The 17904-nt window shown below is 41.5% G+C and overlaps 1 protein-coding gene across 1 annotated transcript; it reads right to left on the reverse strand.

The window, feature by feature from the left end:
* Positions 1-505: 505 nt before the first annotated feature.
* On the reverse strand, positions 506-2666 carry LOC147448576 (uncharacterized). The gene is made up of 6 exons (XM_086521156.1): positions 2447-2666; positions 2331-2363; positions 2099-2165; positions 1102-1121; positions 907-1007; positions 506-761 (listed from the first exon to the last, which is right to left on the reverse strand). The coding sequence occupies exons 1-6, from the start codon at positions 2522-2524 to the stop codon at positions 611-613; spliced, it is 450 nt and encodes a 149-aa protein (XP_086377282.1). The 5' UTR covers positions 2525-2666; the 3' UTR covers positions 506-610.
* Positions 2667-17904: the final 15238 nt, after the last annotated feature.

A 17904-nucleotide genomic window follows, 5' to 3' on the forward strand; every position in this document is an offset into this window, starting at 1 on the left:
TTTAGTCTTTTCAGAATTGCTCAAAGTACCAACTTTCTTACCAAGTCTTTACATACCAAATAATAGCATATGTTCATGTAGATGATTGTTGGTTGGTTCGACACTTTTTCCTACATTACTCTTGAGCTGCCAACACACTATTACTTGTCCACAGGTTGCAACTATCCTCTTCTTCAACATTCTCTTCCTCAAAGCAGTGCCTAATATTTTACTACCCCCTCCAGAATGTGATAAACCAATCAGATATAAATGCACAGACCAGTCACTGTCATAAAGATACATTCAATTCAATAATAAGTATCCTGTCCTCTCACCTAGCAGTCCAATGCACAGACCAGTCAATATCATAAAACTGCATTCAATTCAATAATAAATATCCTCTTTTAACCAGTCCAATCTTTTACAGAGAGTTGAGATAAGGTGAGTCGGACCGCGTTCCAATGATGACCTAGGTTTAGCATAATCTCATCTTAAAATATTGAAATTTAAACCAAACAAACACACAAATCTTCAACAATTTCAGTGTCATTTTGTGCAGATACATTTGAAATTTGGCAATAAGCCTGTTACTTTCTCCCACTTGAATGTTCCAAGCTTTTGAAAAAAATGATTATTTCAGATCCCTGGAGGTGACATGAGCTGAGCAGTATCCCTGCACATATTTGTCGAAACAATCTACCCAATATATAGACCCTGTCCATATTGTAGCATACGGCATTACAGATGCGAGTAGCATACGGCATTGAAGATGCAAAAGAACTCTGTAAATAAAAGTAAACTTTTTGAAAAATTGCTCTAATCAAACAATAGAAAGAAATTACATAGAAGCTCAAATTGGTGAGTGAACAATTATATAACTGCCTTGCAAAATTCCCAACTTCAGAGCAAGCTGCAAACTTTGTAGACCTTATGGAAAAGACACTAGTATGTGCTGCATCAAGGGCATTTGAGTTCTTGATCATGCGTTTTTTGTCGAGTGTAACAAGTTCCACACGCTTCCTGGTTGCCTGAAGTCCCGGGCGGCACACACTGACATCTTTTGCAGCAGGTGCTACATGCTCTCAAACAGCTATTGGGGTGCCCCGATTTGCTACATCTAACCCCACATGCTGATGTACAATCTGCAAGAATTAAGTAGGGAACATAGGTCAACAAAATACAGGCTAATTCCTGATCAACACAGCCAACTAGTACAATGTCATTGTTCTTTGCTCTTTCCTCGTTTGGTTCATGCTCATGCATGTCCGTGTGGTTACATTGAACTGACATAAGCTATTTGTGTAGACATGATTTCATAATGTTGAGGACTCGCGCGCACACAATTTTTTCCCTAATAATACATGTCAATGAGCAAATGAAACAATATAGACACAGAGGTTATGTACCTTCACATCATATCATAATCAATCCTTCAAAACAAAACAGCAATGCTTACATAACATCACAGCCCGCAAAAGAAAAAATTTGGCCGATGTTCCACCTGGAAATTTTGTGAGAAGGTATACTCATGTCCACCAAAGTGGCACTGATTTTGATTGCTCATAGCAAGCACAAGGGGTTCATTTCCTTGAGAACGATCGATGGGGGCAAGGAGAAACGTCTGCAGATCTAAGGCCATGACAGCATATAATCATAATAGAATGTCTAAGGCCATGACATTGCATATAATCATGATAGAATGCATATAAAAGTGCACAAACCACTTTTTTCATATAAACGCCACACTCTGGATAATAAGAAGCTTTTAAAGGGTTCTTGCACTGCAAGAATGCCACTCTCCGAAGGGCCCGAAAATCGGCAATGTAATACACAGCTAGCAGTAATGCAGATCAGCACGGAAGTCTGGTCATCAAAGGCGGTCCTGATGTGCTTAACTTCAGATGCATATAACGCACATGAGGGAGATGGGCAACATCCCATATTCATTAAAGGCTGGCACTAGTCCTGATATCCATAACTTCAGTAGCACATGAGGCAACATCCCATCTTCCATATATGTTTGGTGGCAGAAAATATGAGAAACACAGCATGAGAAAGAAAATGAGAGAGAGAGAGAGAGAGAGAGAGAGAGAGAGAGAGAGAGAGAGAGAGAGAGTACTTATTGGGACATGGGCAGGGGCAGGAGCCAAATGATGGGACGAGACTGGAGGCTCCGCTATGAGGACCTGCAAGAAACCGAGCGCGCGCGCGCACACACACACACACACACACACCAACTCAGTAAGCAAAGATCAGATATTCCTTACATCAATGAGAACGTTCCTTGAGTTCTTCCCTTAGCCTACTACATTGAATGTCCCTTACATTGAAATGCCTAGATGCTACGTTACCTGGGCAATATCATCAGCTTGAGCTCTCTGCCACTGCAAGGCAAAGCAGAGGGCAAGAAAAGCATAAGTTGACGTTGGGAAGACAGGGGCAGGGGGTATTTGTATGACGTATATACCTGAGGAGCAAGAGCTAGAAGCAGAGCTCCAAGGCCCAAGCAATACACAAGCAGAGCAGAGAAAGTGGAGGGGGCCATTGCTGCGAGGACTCTCAAGTGGCTCTTTCAACGCAGATTCACAACGAAGATACTTGCCCATTTATATCAGAAAAAGGCGGTGAGAGAGAGAGAGAGAGAGAGAGAGAGAGAGAGAGAGAGAGTACTCTCGTTGTTCTGTGTATTGCAGTCCAGCTCGATGAATAGAGAGCGTTGCAGAGAGGCAGGTGGGTGTGCTGGGCTGGCTCTCTCTGATAAGTCTGCACTCTGCAGTCACCATGTTTTATACTCTGCTCGAAACTAATTTTTCTTCCCCTGAAGACGGCACACGCACAAGCAATTCTGGTGGAAGCCAGCCCCAACCCACAGTGGAGAACATAGCATTCGATCCCTGGCCACTGGCTACAATAATACATTTTTCCTAACCGAAGAAAATAAGGGCAAACTTGAAATTCTCCCGGTTTTCAAGTCAAAATTTGAAGCTTTTGCTGGTAATTACACGCTTGTGAAAAATTCCAGGCCTTCTTCACAAAATCTAATCGGGATTTTTTTTCTCCAAGAAAGGTGAGAGGAGTTTGTATTAAAAGACAGAAGCAAAATTACAAGAGTCCATTGGACAGTGATCAAGAAGGCCCACAAGAGCTACAACCTGAACTAGCATCGACACTAGATACAATAGTAGCAAGAGAATGCCTAGGGCATTCCATGGAGGTCATTAGGCAACTCCTCTAGATGAGAAGCCAGTCGAACACTATTAGCGCACTGACTGCCCAGTTGTTCTCTTTCAGACTTGCATTCATCGATCATCCTTTCCAGGTGGTCGTAAGAGCCTTTGAGCCGAATTTCCTAAAGTTTGGTAATGTTGGCCAAATGGTAGTAACCGCGGCAGTCCAAAAATACCTTGTAGTTTGCTTGATATAACCTGCACTTCTCCAGCTTTAATTGATTGACATAAGAGAAGAGTACTCTCAGACACGAGGTCTAGTAGAAACTGTCATGGAGCCTTTTGTTCCTATCCTTCCAAATCACCCATAAGAATTCTACACAAATTTTGTTCCAAACAACAGTGAAGACTTTAACGGAATCACCCAAAAGGAGTTGCTTCCAATTAGGGATGAAACCCAACGCTTTTTTTTTTTTTTGCAAAACTCACAATTGTGAGTGAATTATATTGAGAAACCCAAAAAATTACAAGGTCTTGTCATGCTCATGTTAAGCCATGACAGCATCCAGGGACCATAATTACATCGGCTATTAGGGCAGCCACCCCTACCAACCCGCCCCCTCATCCTTGATACACAAGGTCCATAATCTTGTCGTTCTGAGATCTTTTATTTACCGATGGCCAAGGCCCCCATCCTAGGCATTCCATCTGCTGACAACAAGGCACAAGTAGTCCTATACCAATCCTCCGAGTGTTGCTTGCACCCGAGTGTCCATATTAGCACTTTTCTTTCTTGTATAATTTCTGCGAAGATTGCCACCTCCAAACCTCCTTCAAACACAGGGCGGTTCCTTGTCTGCCATACATTATGTAAGAAGAAGTATCTGACGATCTGAGTGCTGATGAGGAGTGCAGGACTACCTGAATTCTTACCTCCAAGGAATAGGTCAGTCTTGAAAAAACTAATTTTCCATGTTCTTTGGACTCACTTGCATATTTTCCCTACGAGGCCTTTGATAGTTGGGCAGTCCATGAATAGGTGGGCCAGATCTTCACTAGCCAACCTGCACCCCAAGCATCGATCTGACCCAATCCCTCTCTCATGAATCTTCACCCCCGTCGGTAGAGCACCCCAAATAACCTTCCATAAGAAAACCTTCATGTGCTGCGCAACCTTTGGCTTCCATATGTTCTCCATTACATGCTCCCACCTTTCCTCCGGCCATTGCTTTTTCCATAGCTTCTTAAGGGGGCTAGACCAATTCTTCTTTTGCATCATTGTCTGATAAATGCTTTTAGTATGGGGTTTCCACAAGAGACTGCTTCAGGGCCATTTCCATGCATTCCAGTCCAACTCCGAATCACAGATTGGCATCACTAGATTGTCAAGCTCTTTCATCACTTTGTGGACAAGCAAGACCTCCAAGCTATTAAGTTGGTGTTGGGTAACCATAAGGTCAATGGTTTTCCAACTCTTGTTGCCATTGTCCCAAAAATGCCCAAGTTGCTTCAGACCCTTATTATTCAGCTTTCTAGCTGTCTCAATCCAATACGGAGTCTATGGCGGATCTACAACTTTGGAAAGCCAAGGGGACCAATGCAAAATGGAGTTCTTGAAGTATCTGGATTCTTCCCCCCACTTTAAGACTCCTGCTGCTCTATTGCATTTTTTGACCAATTCTCCTGAGCTGCCCCCCAGTCTTAGGGTAAACCACGCCGGGGCTAACATTTTGTCATGAACCTCCACCCCTATAAGAAAGGCTTTTCTTTCACTGCAATTCATGAAAAGATGGGGGATGTCTTCAACCGATTTGAGGCAACGTACATAGACTTCATCTCTGATCCTGCCCTTGCTAAGCCTTTGCCATGTGACAATGGCTTTGTGCAGGATAAGCCAAAGCATGACAGAATGTTTTGCCTAAATCGCAGTGTTCCAAATGTTTTGGAACTTGAATTTCCATTGCTTCATATCATAAGACGTGTGCCACCTTCTGTTAAGGGTGATATGGAGGGGTTCTTTTACTGGGCGGAGCAACATGGGAGGATGGTCAAGTTTGGTGCCACCCTTTCAATATACTGCCTTGGAGGATGGGTCATCCGTGTAGGAAAGAGTCCAAAGTAGTTCATCTAGGAAAGAGAGTTTCCTAGAGTGAATCGGCCTTATTTCCTAGGGTTGTAGGTCTGTCTTTCTAAGCAGTTCAATGTTGTTAAGCCATTTGTGTTTGGTGTTGTTTCAGATGTCCTTCCACCTACTGATGCATTTTTATGAATTATCAGGGCGGTTCGCTGCTGTCTGAGATCCAATGGGGAAATGGGTGGTAGGGACCACCATAAGGAGTCGAGTGCCTAGCTAAACTTAGAATCCCAGTTGATCCTGAGGTGAGGTCTGTATTTCTCCCAGGCTCTCCATAAGGTCCTGAGCAGATCCGACACTTTGGGAACAATTGAGAAGCTCCCAAAGAACACAGTAATACAAGGGAGATTTTTAATGGAAATGGCCTATGAACTTTGAGGATAGTGGAATTAAGAGAATTAGAGTGAGCATTTTTGTGAGTTTACTTTGTGAACATAGAGGGTGAACTTAATTGATGGTAGCAACACAAACATAGTACTTTATTAACTTGGCATAAACAATACTTTTGCAAGAGAAAGTATTAGAGAACATGACAATAGTTGAGGACCGGATTTACTTGGAGCTGGTCCCCCCTCCAAAAGACGTTTGTATTATAGATTCTTCCATCAAGAGAGACTTGGTACAATACAATCTTTGTCACTACAAGAGGTACTTCACATTAACGACACTCATAGTGCGACGCTCAAAAGTGAAAATCCACGCATCGCTATAGGCGTCGCTATTTTCTTTGTTGCATAGTGACGCCCATAGCAACATCGACAGGGGTAAAAAATAAACCGAGAGCGCCAAAAACTCAGATCTCAGATCTGAGTTTTCGACGCTCAAGCGAAAGAGGTAACCCGTGCTCTCTCTCTCTCTCTCTCTCTCTCTCTCTCTCTCTCTCTCTTCCACACACACACACACACACACTCGAGGAGAGGAAGGAGAGCCAGGTATGCTCCTTCCCTCTCCTCTCTCTCATGTTCCCTTCCCCTCTCTCTCTCTCTCTCTCTCTCTCTCTCTCTCTCTCTCTCTCTCTTTCAAAGACACGATGTGTGTGTGTGTGTGTGTGTGTGTGTGTGTGTGAGAGAGAGAGAGAGAGAGAGTACACACATGCATAAACAAAAAACACATACACACACACATGCATAAAAAAAGAATGCATACACACACATTGAGAGAGAAAAGAGAGAAGAGAGAGAGAAATCAAAGAGAGAGAGGGGGGGAGAAGACGAAAGAGAGATAAGGGGAGAAAACAAAGAGAAAGAGAGAGAGAGAGAGAGAGAGATTAAAAAAAGTAGAGAAAATATGAAATGAAATGTTATATTAGAATTTAAGGTTAAGTTAGATTTAAAATTACATTTATTTAAAATTAGGTTAGATTAATATTTAAAATTAAGTTAGATTACATTTAACTTGTATTTAAAATTTATGCTAATTTAAAACTTGGTTGACTTAAAATTAGGTTAAAGAAGAAAAGCTTACCGGTTTGAAGTCATACGACTGGCATAAAATGTGTCAGGTATGTTTGAAGTGGAATACATCATAGTGGGAATTTTGTAACAAATTCGTGTGTGGACTTCAATATCATTGCTAGATGTGTTTTGCAGTTTATTTTATCGGTGGCCATTGAGGGATGTTTGTCTCCTGACGTCCGTAACACAATCTACAAACTTGCGAAGTTGGTGCAATGGATCTCACAAAAGGAGATCAATGTAGAATCCATACCATTTGCCAAACTAAACGCTGCGAAGGTTGTGTGCATGTTTAAGAAACACTTTCCTACTACCATGCTAACCATTCAGGTGCATCTTCTTGTTCACATAGTTGATGAGGTGGAAATAGCTGGCACAGTACATTCCAGATGGATGTTCTTTTTAGAATATTTCATGAAAACACTCAAGTGATATGTGCGTCAGAAGGCACGTCCAGAGGGTAGCATGGCAGAAGGTTGGCTAGTATCAGAGTCCCTAGTTTACATTGGATAGTGGGATTTGATAAAGCCCGGGACACGGTGTAGCGAACCATAGATGATGAGCGCATATCTAGGATTTTCATATGCAATCTCGGTGTTGAGAAGAAGATGACGGAAGATCTAGAGTCTAAAATCATCGATTTTGCATGCTTCACAATCCAGTGATGCAAAAGTGGATTTCACAATATGAGGATGCAAAGCAAGAGCAACAAAGGGCACGGATCGAGTGGAGACCAGGAAGACGACCCATTGATGCATTATCCGGCGGGTCTGGAGAGCCTACCGACATTCATGAGCTTAATATGGTTTCACAACCAATTGAAAAGCGCACAACAGTGCGGTGAAGAAGTGACTGAGGAGGATTGGGAGTACTCTCGGGGTTGCGCGACCAAGGTAAGTTTGCAATGTACGACTAGTGACTTTCTAGATGTTTGAACGGCCACTCATAATCTTTGTTGGTTGTAGTATAAGTCATACACAGCAGCATGGTGTAAAGGTCGATATTTTAGGGTGGAACGGATCGACAAAAAGCATTTTACTCAAGATTGTGGAATCATGGAAAAATTTGAACAATCCACTTGACGACGGTCCTCTGATGCAGATCCTGTGGTGACGGAACTCACTTACTTCGGCATAGTACAAGAGATTTTGAGGATCGATTAAAGAGGATTTTTTGTCGACTTGTTCGACATGCAATGGTTCAAGATAAACATGGAGGGTTACAACACTTCTGTGCAGAGGAGAGTCTGGTTTCCTTGAGGTGGATTCAACTAAAAAATGGACCGACCTAAGAAATACTTTCGTACTACCCGAGCATTGTGAACAAGTAAGCATGTAAATAGTTAACATCTAATTTTATAAGTTATGTGCTTGGAAGCTCTTATGTAAGTTGTGTGGCTCTGGCAGGTGATATTTCATCCTACAAAGTCTGTATCAAACTGGTGGTACGTCATAGAGTTATCCCCTTGTAGTGCACGGACGTATGAGGGCTACCATGTACCAATCACAACGGCATCAATGGAGGAGATCCAAGAGAAGATGCTCATTTAGAAGCCGTTGAGGTGGTGCCAGACGAGCATCAAGCTGCTACTCTCTATGGGGTGTATGCAGAGGATCTACAAAATGAAACGGAGGAAATCTGCCTAAACGGAGAGCTCTATATAGACATAGGGAGTTATGCTGATCCATGCGAGGATGAGAGAGAGAGACCTCTTAAAGCCATAAACATTGTATTTGAACAATTTTGCTCCGTTTTATAATATATATTGTATTCACGTGGCTTTTATCCATTCCTGTCTATATGCTATACTTGAGAAACTTAAATTGTGTTTAATCGTCATTGCTTTCACTCCAGGTATGCTCCAAGTATGTTCTCACAAGCAGGGACACTCATCGATGTGTCGTGAAAGTCTAATACGTCGAATCTAGCATTGCACATGTTCTCAAATGCATAATAAGCCCTCTTTCCAGCTTCCAAGCAACGCATTGCATAATCCTTTCATTTATGATTAGATGGAACCTCAAGTCCAAGGTACTTGAAGCTATCTACCACTTCAAGTTGCTCATTGTTGTATACAATGCATGGATTTTCGTCATTGAGGATCTTTACAATCATAACCTTGGTTTTGGATCCATTCACAATCAGTTCGCTATGTAGGCAAAAGCATTCCAAGATACTCATAAGCTTTTGTGCATCTTCTGAGGTATGTGCCAAGAGCACTACATCATCGGCATAAAGCAAAAGCATGATCGTCGCATTTCCAATCTTAACCTCTTCTATGCCTTCTTGTTGCATAAAATCAAGAACCATGCATTCCAATTCATCAATGAGTAGCCCAAAGAGGGTTGGGGAAAGTGGGCATCCTTGTTTGACACCAATGGTGCTTGCAAAAAATTCTGAAATTCCATCTCCCATATGTAGTCGACATATCACTTTTTGGTAGATGCAAAAGACTGCATGCATAAATTCTCTTGGCACTTGAAGTCTTTGCATACGTCTCCAAAGATTTCCTCGTGGTACCATGTCAAAAGCTTTCTTGAAATCCATAAAGCAACAATCGAGATGCTTCCATAAGAACTCGAAGAGTGACAAGGTGATCAATAGTGCTATGATGCTTTCGAAAACTTGCTTGGCCAAGTGCACGTTTGTCGTTCTTTTCAACCCATTCACTTATCTTCATCTCCATGATACATCCAAATAATTCTTCCATCAAAGAACTAACCATTATAGTGCGATAGTTGTTCACATTGTTTACATCTTCTCCTTTGTGCAAAGGTTTGATCCAATTTGCACTCCAATCATGATGCATGCCATGCTGAAGTGCAAGGTTAAACATATTGCATATCCAATATTTTGTTTTCTTGCTTGTCCATTTAATCATTTCAGCCTTGACACCTTGAAGGTCGCCTGCCTTGTGAGTAGCAAGTTTCTCAAGCACGTGGCATACATCTTCAATGGTAAAGAAGGGAGGCATAAACGGAAGGGAGCTACAACACTCCATCTTATCAACATTGGGTTGCTCATAGAGGTTCTTGCAATGCGTATACATATCCTCAAGAGTCAAGTCACCAAAGCTCTCAACACGCTTGCCTTTTAAATTTTGTCAAAACTTGCCACATGCATGTGCTTTCTCTTGCGCTAAAAGTTGTTGTTTTTTTACTTTCCACATTCTCCACTTTTTTTGAATAAGTGCTTTGTATGAGTGAATGTTCCAAGCAAAATTCCTTGTCTTTGCTTGTATCCAACCTTAGCAAGTGTTTTCGGGCTTGACTACATTCCATGTCAAACCATTTCTTCTTGGTGCTACCCTTCTTAGACCTTTGCAAGACATGTGTTTCACCGAAAAGCATTCCTTCGCACGAGAGAAAATTACTTCTTTGAAAACTTTCCACTCGCATTCTAATGTTGGACTCTCTTGATGCTCTCTCATGATTAACATTTGGTCCACCATATCAGAATATATAAATGCTCGTTTGAAGTCTAGACGTAGGTACGAATGATTCACATCATGATTGGAGACTACATACTTAGTTCTTTTACCACACTTGAGGTCAATACATAACATCCTATGATTCAATTCTGGATTCCATTCACCAAGTGTAAAGATTTGTATGCATTCTAGAGTGGCTTCCAAAAACAACATATAGTCAATCACGCTATCACCATTGTGCTTTCCACATGTAAAGTCATTGGTGCCTTGCCATAGAGATACACCATTTGCAATGAGAATTCTGGTACTATTGCACATATGTAAAAGTGACTTTCCATAGCGATCCAGTTCTTTTGCATCATTAGAAATTTGATTATACATGTGTGAGTCATCCATTCTTCTTGAGACATGCGCCATGTCCACTTGTTGTGTGTCGTGTTGTAACGTATTTGTGTGAGCATTCATGTCTCCAAAGACAATGACTTCACCCTGGTCCTTGTAATGAGCAATGTCTTCCTCTAGTTCAAAAAAGGGTTGATCTCTATCCATGTCCAAGCGAGCATAAAAGTTGGAGTCATAGCGAGGAATGCAGCAACCAGCCACAAACACGACTTGACCATTTGGTGGGCTGATTTTCAGCCATAAGTAGCGTTTATGCTTATCTTCTTTAACAATGGAAACATCTTTCAAACCCTTTTTGGTCATACATGTTATGCCTCCTTGGTCTCTACGTTGCTTTGCATTTTTGGCCCACATCAAAGAATGCACATCGTATTTGTCAAATCCAAGAATTCGTTGCGCATCATGCTCCCATGTTTCAACAAGAAGTATCACATCGGAGTCATTGGTAAGCTCATCAATGCCAATTCCCGCATTCCATGGATACCCGTTACAATTCCAAAAGCTTATTATCACAAGCGTGAGTTGGTCTCATGGATCATGTGTCCCTATGTGTTGGGTGGACTTGCATCCTCATCAAGTAACTTTTCTTCTTGAGATGACACATTAACCTTCTTACTTCTTTCCTCATATGCTTTGCGACGTTCATTTTGTTGCATAAGAGTGTGATCCTTATATACATTACAACCCGTTCCTTTGAAGTAGATCCAACTATTGTCAAGGATGATCTTTCTCTTTACCTCATCAACCATGGTACATACAATAGGTCTTTCTCTCGAGCGAGGGACTCCTTGTTTTCCAACTCAGTGTGCACCATAAGCCATGATTCCAAACATGCCAAAGTATGTAGCAAAACACTCTTCAATAGCAACCTCAAGAGATTGGGATGTTTCCATGATTTCCTCCTTGATTCCACGAATGACGATGTTCTTTGAGCGTTTTTGCCATTCTTGCAATTCTTGAGTGTCCACATTCTCTACATTCTTTGCTTGGACAACGGCTTGCGTGATAGGAGATGTAGAAACCACATTATCCTTACATATATCAGCCCATGATTTGGATGCATTTCTCATCTCACATACATCATGTCTTATTGTATCTATCGTTTCCTCTTTCAATACATGATCACTCTCAACTTTGCTCAAGCGCTCTTTCAATACATTCAAGCCAACAAGAGAGCGCTTACATTCTTGAACTTCATTCTCAAGATGCATCAAGTGTGTTGTTTGCATTTCAAGAACCTTCTTGAGGTGCTCATTCTCCACAACAAGAACTCTTAAAGTGCCATTCTCCATTGCAAGTGCGGCTCTTCACCTTGCTTGTTGTGACGGTTTCTTGTAATGAGACCAAAGTAAGTCATGATCATTGCTTCCGTTGTTGTAGACGGTGTGGTTGGGTTAGTATCCAAAATTCTTGGATATTTTGCATCATTCTCCATGGTGAGTGTGGATTTTCCACCCTTGCGAGTTTTGTCCGACATTGCCTTCAAGTCTGCAACAAAAACGTAAAGTTTTGATAGTTTTTTTCAATTCTGAGATGCTGTTACAGCAAAGCCTTCCATTGCTTAGATAAATTCTGTCTTTACATCAATGCTTAGAGGGCTTCGTGCTCTTTGATTGAGGCAATAGATTACCTAAATCGGAGTTCGAATAAAGGAGTTATGATCAAAAGAGTTAACTGTTGTCTACTAGGTCAAAAAACGGCTGAGAGAGAGAGAGAGAGAGAGAGAGAGAGAGAGAGAGAGAGAGAGAGAGACGATGGAGGGGCAAGAGAAAGTGAGAAAACGGGGGATGGAGGAGAGAGAGAGAGAGAGAGAGAGAGAGAGAGAGAGAGAGGGTGGATGGGCAAGAGAAAGAGAGAAAAGGGGGGATGGAGGATAGAGAGAGGGAGGGGATAGAGAGAGACAAAGATGAAAAAGGATCTTGTAGAGAGGGGAGAGAGAGAAAATGGAGTAAGCATGTCCTTGTGTGTGTGTGTGTGTGTGTGTGTGTGAGAGAGAGAGAGAGAGAGAGAGAGAGAGGAAACTTTGCAAGAGATAGAGGGAGAGAGAGATCTTTATTGCTCAAGGATCACAATTATTGATCACGGTGTGTTTGGTCCTTGTGCATGTGTGCTCGTCAAGGAAAGAAAACTATCAAGGGTTGAGAAAAGAGTGGATCCTCAACTATCAAGGGTTGAGAGAGAGAAATAATCTTTTTGGAATTTGATCGCCGGATTCCAAAAAAGCGCTCATCGAAAAATGCTCGCCAAAAAACATTCCCCGTTTTGTAGCACCTCTTCTTGGTCTTCGATTTCTGGAGTGTCTTTAATAATTGGTTCTCTCGGTGGCTCTCCTTTGTAGGGCTTAAGTAGGCTTATATGAAAAGCATTGTGTATGAGCCAATGGTTGGGCAACTTGAGTTGATTCAAGATTTGAAAAGGACCATAGTATCTTTTTGCTAGTTTAGCATAATACTTTTGATGGCCCGTAGGATTTTTGCCTGTGGTTTGCCTCAATCAAGCCTTCAAAAACTTAAGTAAGACCCAACCATTTTCTTTGAATGTTAAGGCCCTTTTGTGCTTGTCAGCAGCAGCTTTTTGGCTTTTGTTGAGAGATGGATATAGCCTCCTTAACCTTTTGAAAAATATTATTGTAGGTCACGGCTATACTCATTAGCAGTGAAGATCTTCCCATGTACTTTAAGTAGCAAGGGACTGCTAGATCTTCCCTCTATGATCTCAAAAGGTGCTTTTCCCATAGTAGTATGGACAGTATTATTGTACTCATACTCTACAAGGGGTAAGTAGTTCTCCCATTGTGAGCGTTGATCTACTTTTGTAACATAAGTCTTTAGTAGATCGAATATCGTAAGATTGGCTACCTCACTTTGGCCATTCGTTTGTGGGTGATAGGCCCAAGAGAAATTCAATCTTGTACTTAAATTTTCAAAGAGACCTTTCTAGAAATTACTGGTCATTCTAGGATCTCTATCTGACACGATGGATGTTGGTAATCCATGGTGTTTGGAAATCCAAGATATAAAGAGGGTTGTCATTTGGTGTGCCTTAATAGTCTTTTTGACATGAATAAAGTGTGTTTGCTTACTAAACCTGTCGACTATTGTCCATATTCGCGTATTCCCATGATAGACTTGGGTAATCCAAAGATAGAATCCATGGATATACTCTCCCATGATGAATTAGGGATTGGCAATGGCTAGAGTAATCCAGGTTTCTTCCCTCTATCATGCTTAGTCTTTTGGCATACTACACATATTGAAACATACTCTTGTATGTCCACTTTCATGGTAGGCCAATAGAAGTACGTCTCTACTCCTTGAGGAGTACGTTGAACGCCTCTATGTCCCACATAGGGAGGAGCATGGGATTCATACATGAATTTCTCACAAAGGGAGTGGGTAACACATAGCCTAATGCCATAGAGAATATAACCATCCTGCAAGGTGAATAGTTCCTCTTTCTTCCCCAAAGCAAGAGCTGACATTACATCTTTAAAGTCAAGGTCAGTAGCATACTCATCTATCATAGAAGATAGATCATTGTGAGTTGCTATAGACGCCACATTAACTTTTTGTCATCATGAAAGTGCATCGGCCACTTGATTGTGCTTACCAGCAATGTGAGAAATATGAAAATTAAATTACAAAAGAAAAGTTTCCCACCTCATTTGTTTGTCGGAAAGCTTGGTTTGCGTCATGAAGTACTTGAGACTTTGGTGGTTTGTTCAAAAAATGAATGGAGTCCCCAATAAATAGTTCTTCGATGTGTCTAGGACATGTAGAACATCTAAAATCTTTTCCTCATAAATGCCCAAGATCCGTTCATCCGTATTGAGCCTTCGTCTCTCATATGCTATGGCATGCCCTTCTTGAAGCAAGACTGCTCCAAGGCAATCACCACAAGCATCACATTGGACCTCAAATGGACTTGAGAGATCCGGAAGCATGAGGACTGGTTCAGAGGTAAGCTTCTCTTTGAGCTTGTCAAAAGTATTTTTCTCCTTAGCAGTCCATGAATACTTAACGTTCTTCTTTGTTAAGTCATGTAATGGTCCTGCTATTTGAGAAGATTTTGCTATGAAGCGTCTATAGTATGCACACAACATTCCTTGGATTAGGCCATGCTTTTATTACCTCTAAATTTGATGGATCCCTACGGATACCATCTTGAGAGATAATATGACCTCAGTATTGAATCTCTTGAAGGAACAAATCGCTTTTCTTTTGGTTGAGAAAAAGCTTGTTCTCCCTCAATGCTTGAAAAATCACTTGGAGATGTTTCTTATGTTCCTCCAAGGACTTGGAGTAGATGATGATATCATCAAAGAATACTCCAGTGAACTTGCGGAAGGGTCTGAATAATGGCTGGTGCATTGGTCAAGCCAAAAGACATGACTAGATATTCATAAAGACCAAACATTGTACGATTCGCAGTCTTTAGGATATCTTCATCCACTATCGTTATTTGATGATAGCCACTTTTAAGGCCAATCCTACTGAAGTAGGTAGAGCCTTGTAGCTTACACATCTTCTACCCGAGGCACGGGAAATCTGTTTTTAATGGTGATATGTTTTAGTGCTCGATAGTCCACACACATACGGTATGTACCATTTTTCTTTTGCACTAAAAGGGCTGGAGAACAAAAGGGAGAGGAGCTAGACCTCACCATCCCTTTGTCTACCAATTCTTGTACTTGCCTCATGATATCCTCTTGTTGAGCTTGGGAAACTTGATAAGGAGGCTTGTTAGGCGGTGATCTTCTTGGTAGGAACTCAATTCGATGGTCATCATTCCCTTGTTTTGGAGGTAAGTCCATAGGGATGTCATCGATAAAAACATATTGGTATCCATTTAGAAAAGTAGACAAGCCTAACTCTTCTTGATTCCTACCATTTTTATTTGATAAATCATTAGCGTCATTACTGGATTCTTTGACAAAAACCATGTACGCAGAAACCGAGATTTTCATTGACTTATCAAAAGCCGGTGAATTTACAAGTGATATAGTACGACCAGACTCATTAGCATCTATATACATGCTCTTTCTCCTGTAGGTGAAGTAGATTCTCCTTTCATGGAACTTCATGTTGGTGGCCATGTGGTTGAACCATGGTGCCCCTAGGATAGCATCCTCATGTTGGAGAGGAGAGATGAAAAAGTCTTCTTTGTCGACATAGCTTTGGACATGAAGCCTCAACTTCCCAATCAAGGGAGTAACGGAGGCTTGATGTCCCTTGAAAGTTGTGTCAACAATTATAGTATCTCCTATCTCAAAAGCTCGAATGCCCAACTTGGTGGCCAACTCTATTGATACGAAGTTGTGAGTAGAGCCAGGGTCAAACAAGATGAAGGCATCATGTTCCCTTACCTTTCCCCAAGCATAGGAGAGAGGTGATTGTTTGCAATCAACATCCTCTTTTGGAGCTTCGATGGTGGAATCTTTAGGAGTCTCATTGCAGGCATTTCTCTTGGGGCAAGAATGATAGCCATGTCCTTGCTCCCCACACTTAAACACTTATGGTCCTTGCAAAAAGCTTCAAGCTCTTTAGGAGAGAGTTTGTTTTTACCTTTGTAAACTCCCTTCTCCTTGGATGGATTGTTGTTGTTGTTGTTATTGGAATTGCTTTGTGAAGAAATTTGGGCATTGGTTTTCCCCTTTGCATCACTTTTGTCTTTGTTTTCCATAGGCTTGACATTCCCTCTAGCTAGCCCCTTGTTGGAAATTGATGTCGGAAGAAACCATGGTGTGGTGGATTACTTCGGTAGTAGAACCAGGCCGTTGGGAGTTGATATACTCGGCCATTTCTTCAGGTAATCTTGCACAAAATTATTGCTTTTGCTCGGCGAAGTCTATCTTTTGGAAGATAGTAGCCTTGAGATGTAAATACCAAAACTTGTCCACATATTTGTGAATAGACTCATGGGAGAGAAGCTTCAAACTGCGTCATTCGGTAAGTACTTTGTCCTTTGCATCGCTTGTAAGGAATTTCTTCATGATGGAAACTCATAGAGTTTTCCATGCCTTTGGGGCTTTGCCGTTGCCACAAAAGCTAGCCCACCATTGACGAGTCGGTTTCTGGAAGTGCATAGCTACATGGCGTAGTTTGGAGGACTCCGTGAAGTCCTCGTCTCCAAAGGCCACATCAAATTGTTGGATGAAGGCCAATACTTTGTCGATGGCACCAAAGGTGCCATCATGGGTGAGAAAAGAGATACTATTTCCTCCCTCTTTGAATTTCTTGAGTTTTTGTGACCTTCGCCATGCAGGATATGATTTGCGATGTCCTCCCCTCTTGTATTCTCTAGGAGAATATCCATAGCTTTCGTTTGAAGAGGAGAAAGGTGAAGAAGAAGGAGAAGAGGGTGACCTCTTTCTTAACCGTTTCTTCCTTTGTTTCCTCTCTTTTTTTTCGAAGTGACGAGGAGAAGGACTGTGTGTTGACCGTTTCCTCTTGGGAGGAGTTGGCAATCGTCTAGACCGTCGTCTTCATGGAGCCACACCTTCAGAGGAACTTAGGGATTCATTACTTTCTTGTTCTTTGGATTCCTCCTCTCATATGGGAGAGAGTCTTCTTTTGGGGGTCTTATCAAGAGGCCTCCTAAGCTCTCTCTCCTCTGGAGAGGAAGGAAAATCCTATAAGCACGAAGTTGTTGAGTAAGTTCGGCTTGCAAAACAGGGTTGTCCATAGCTTGCTGCAACCTAGTAACAAGATAATTGACAAACATGGGGGCATCATCATTAGCACCTTCATGTGCAAAATCAAAGTTATCAATGTTCATTCTACTCTCTTGGTTATTGTCAACCATGCTAATTATACTTATGTGTTCACTTAGTGTATTCTTTGGAAATTCAAAACCTTAGTTGCTACTTTTCTTAGCCTTTGAAAATCAACACTTAATTATCTACACCCACAGCTCGAATTGGTTAATTATAGAGAGTAGTGGAGTGGGTTTGTTATTGCAGAATTGCCGCGGGCTAGCTCCTTTCGAACTTCTTATGGCACAATAATGGTAAAGCCGTAGGCAAGTCTAAAGAGACCCCATTATTAAGACCAAAGCTCTCGAGGTGTGCACCCTATCCCACATAGTGGGCTCAACAAAACCGATAATAGATCTTAGTCCCAATTACCCTAATATAACTAACAAAATCAACCATTAATAGGCTACTTAAGGACATATCTTCTTAAGCAAGAAAAGAGTAACCAAATGCTCTGATACCAATGTAATGGAAATGGCCTATGAACGTTGAGGATAGCGGAATTAAGAGAATTAGAGTGAGCATTTTTGTGAGATTACTTTGAGAACATAGAGGGTGAACTTAATTGATGATAACAACATAAA

Source organism: Adiantum capillus-veneris, chromosome 10, assembly GCF_014529385.1.
Source record: "Adiantum capillus-veneris isolate H3 chromosome 10, ASM1452938v2, whole genome shotgun sequence".
Taxonomy (NCBI): domain Eukaryota; kingdom Viridiplantae; phylum Streptophyta; class Polypodiopsida; order Polypodiales; family Pteridaceae; genus Adiantum; species Adiantum capillus-veneris.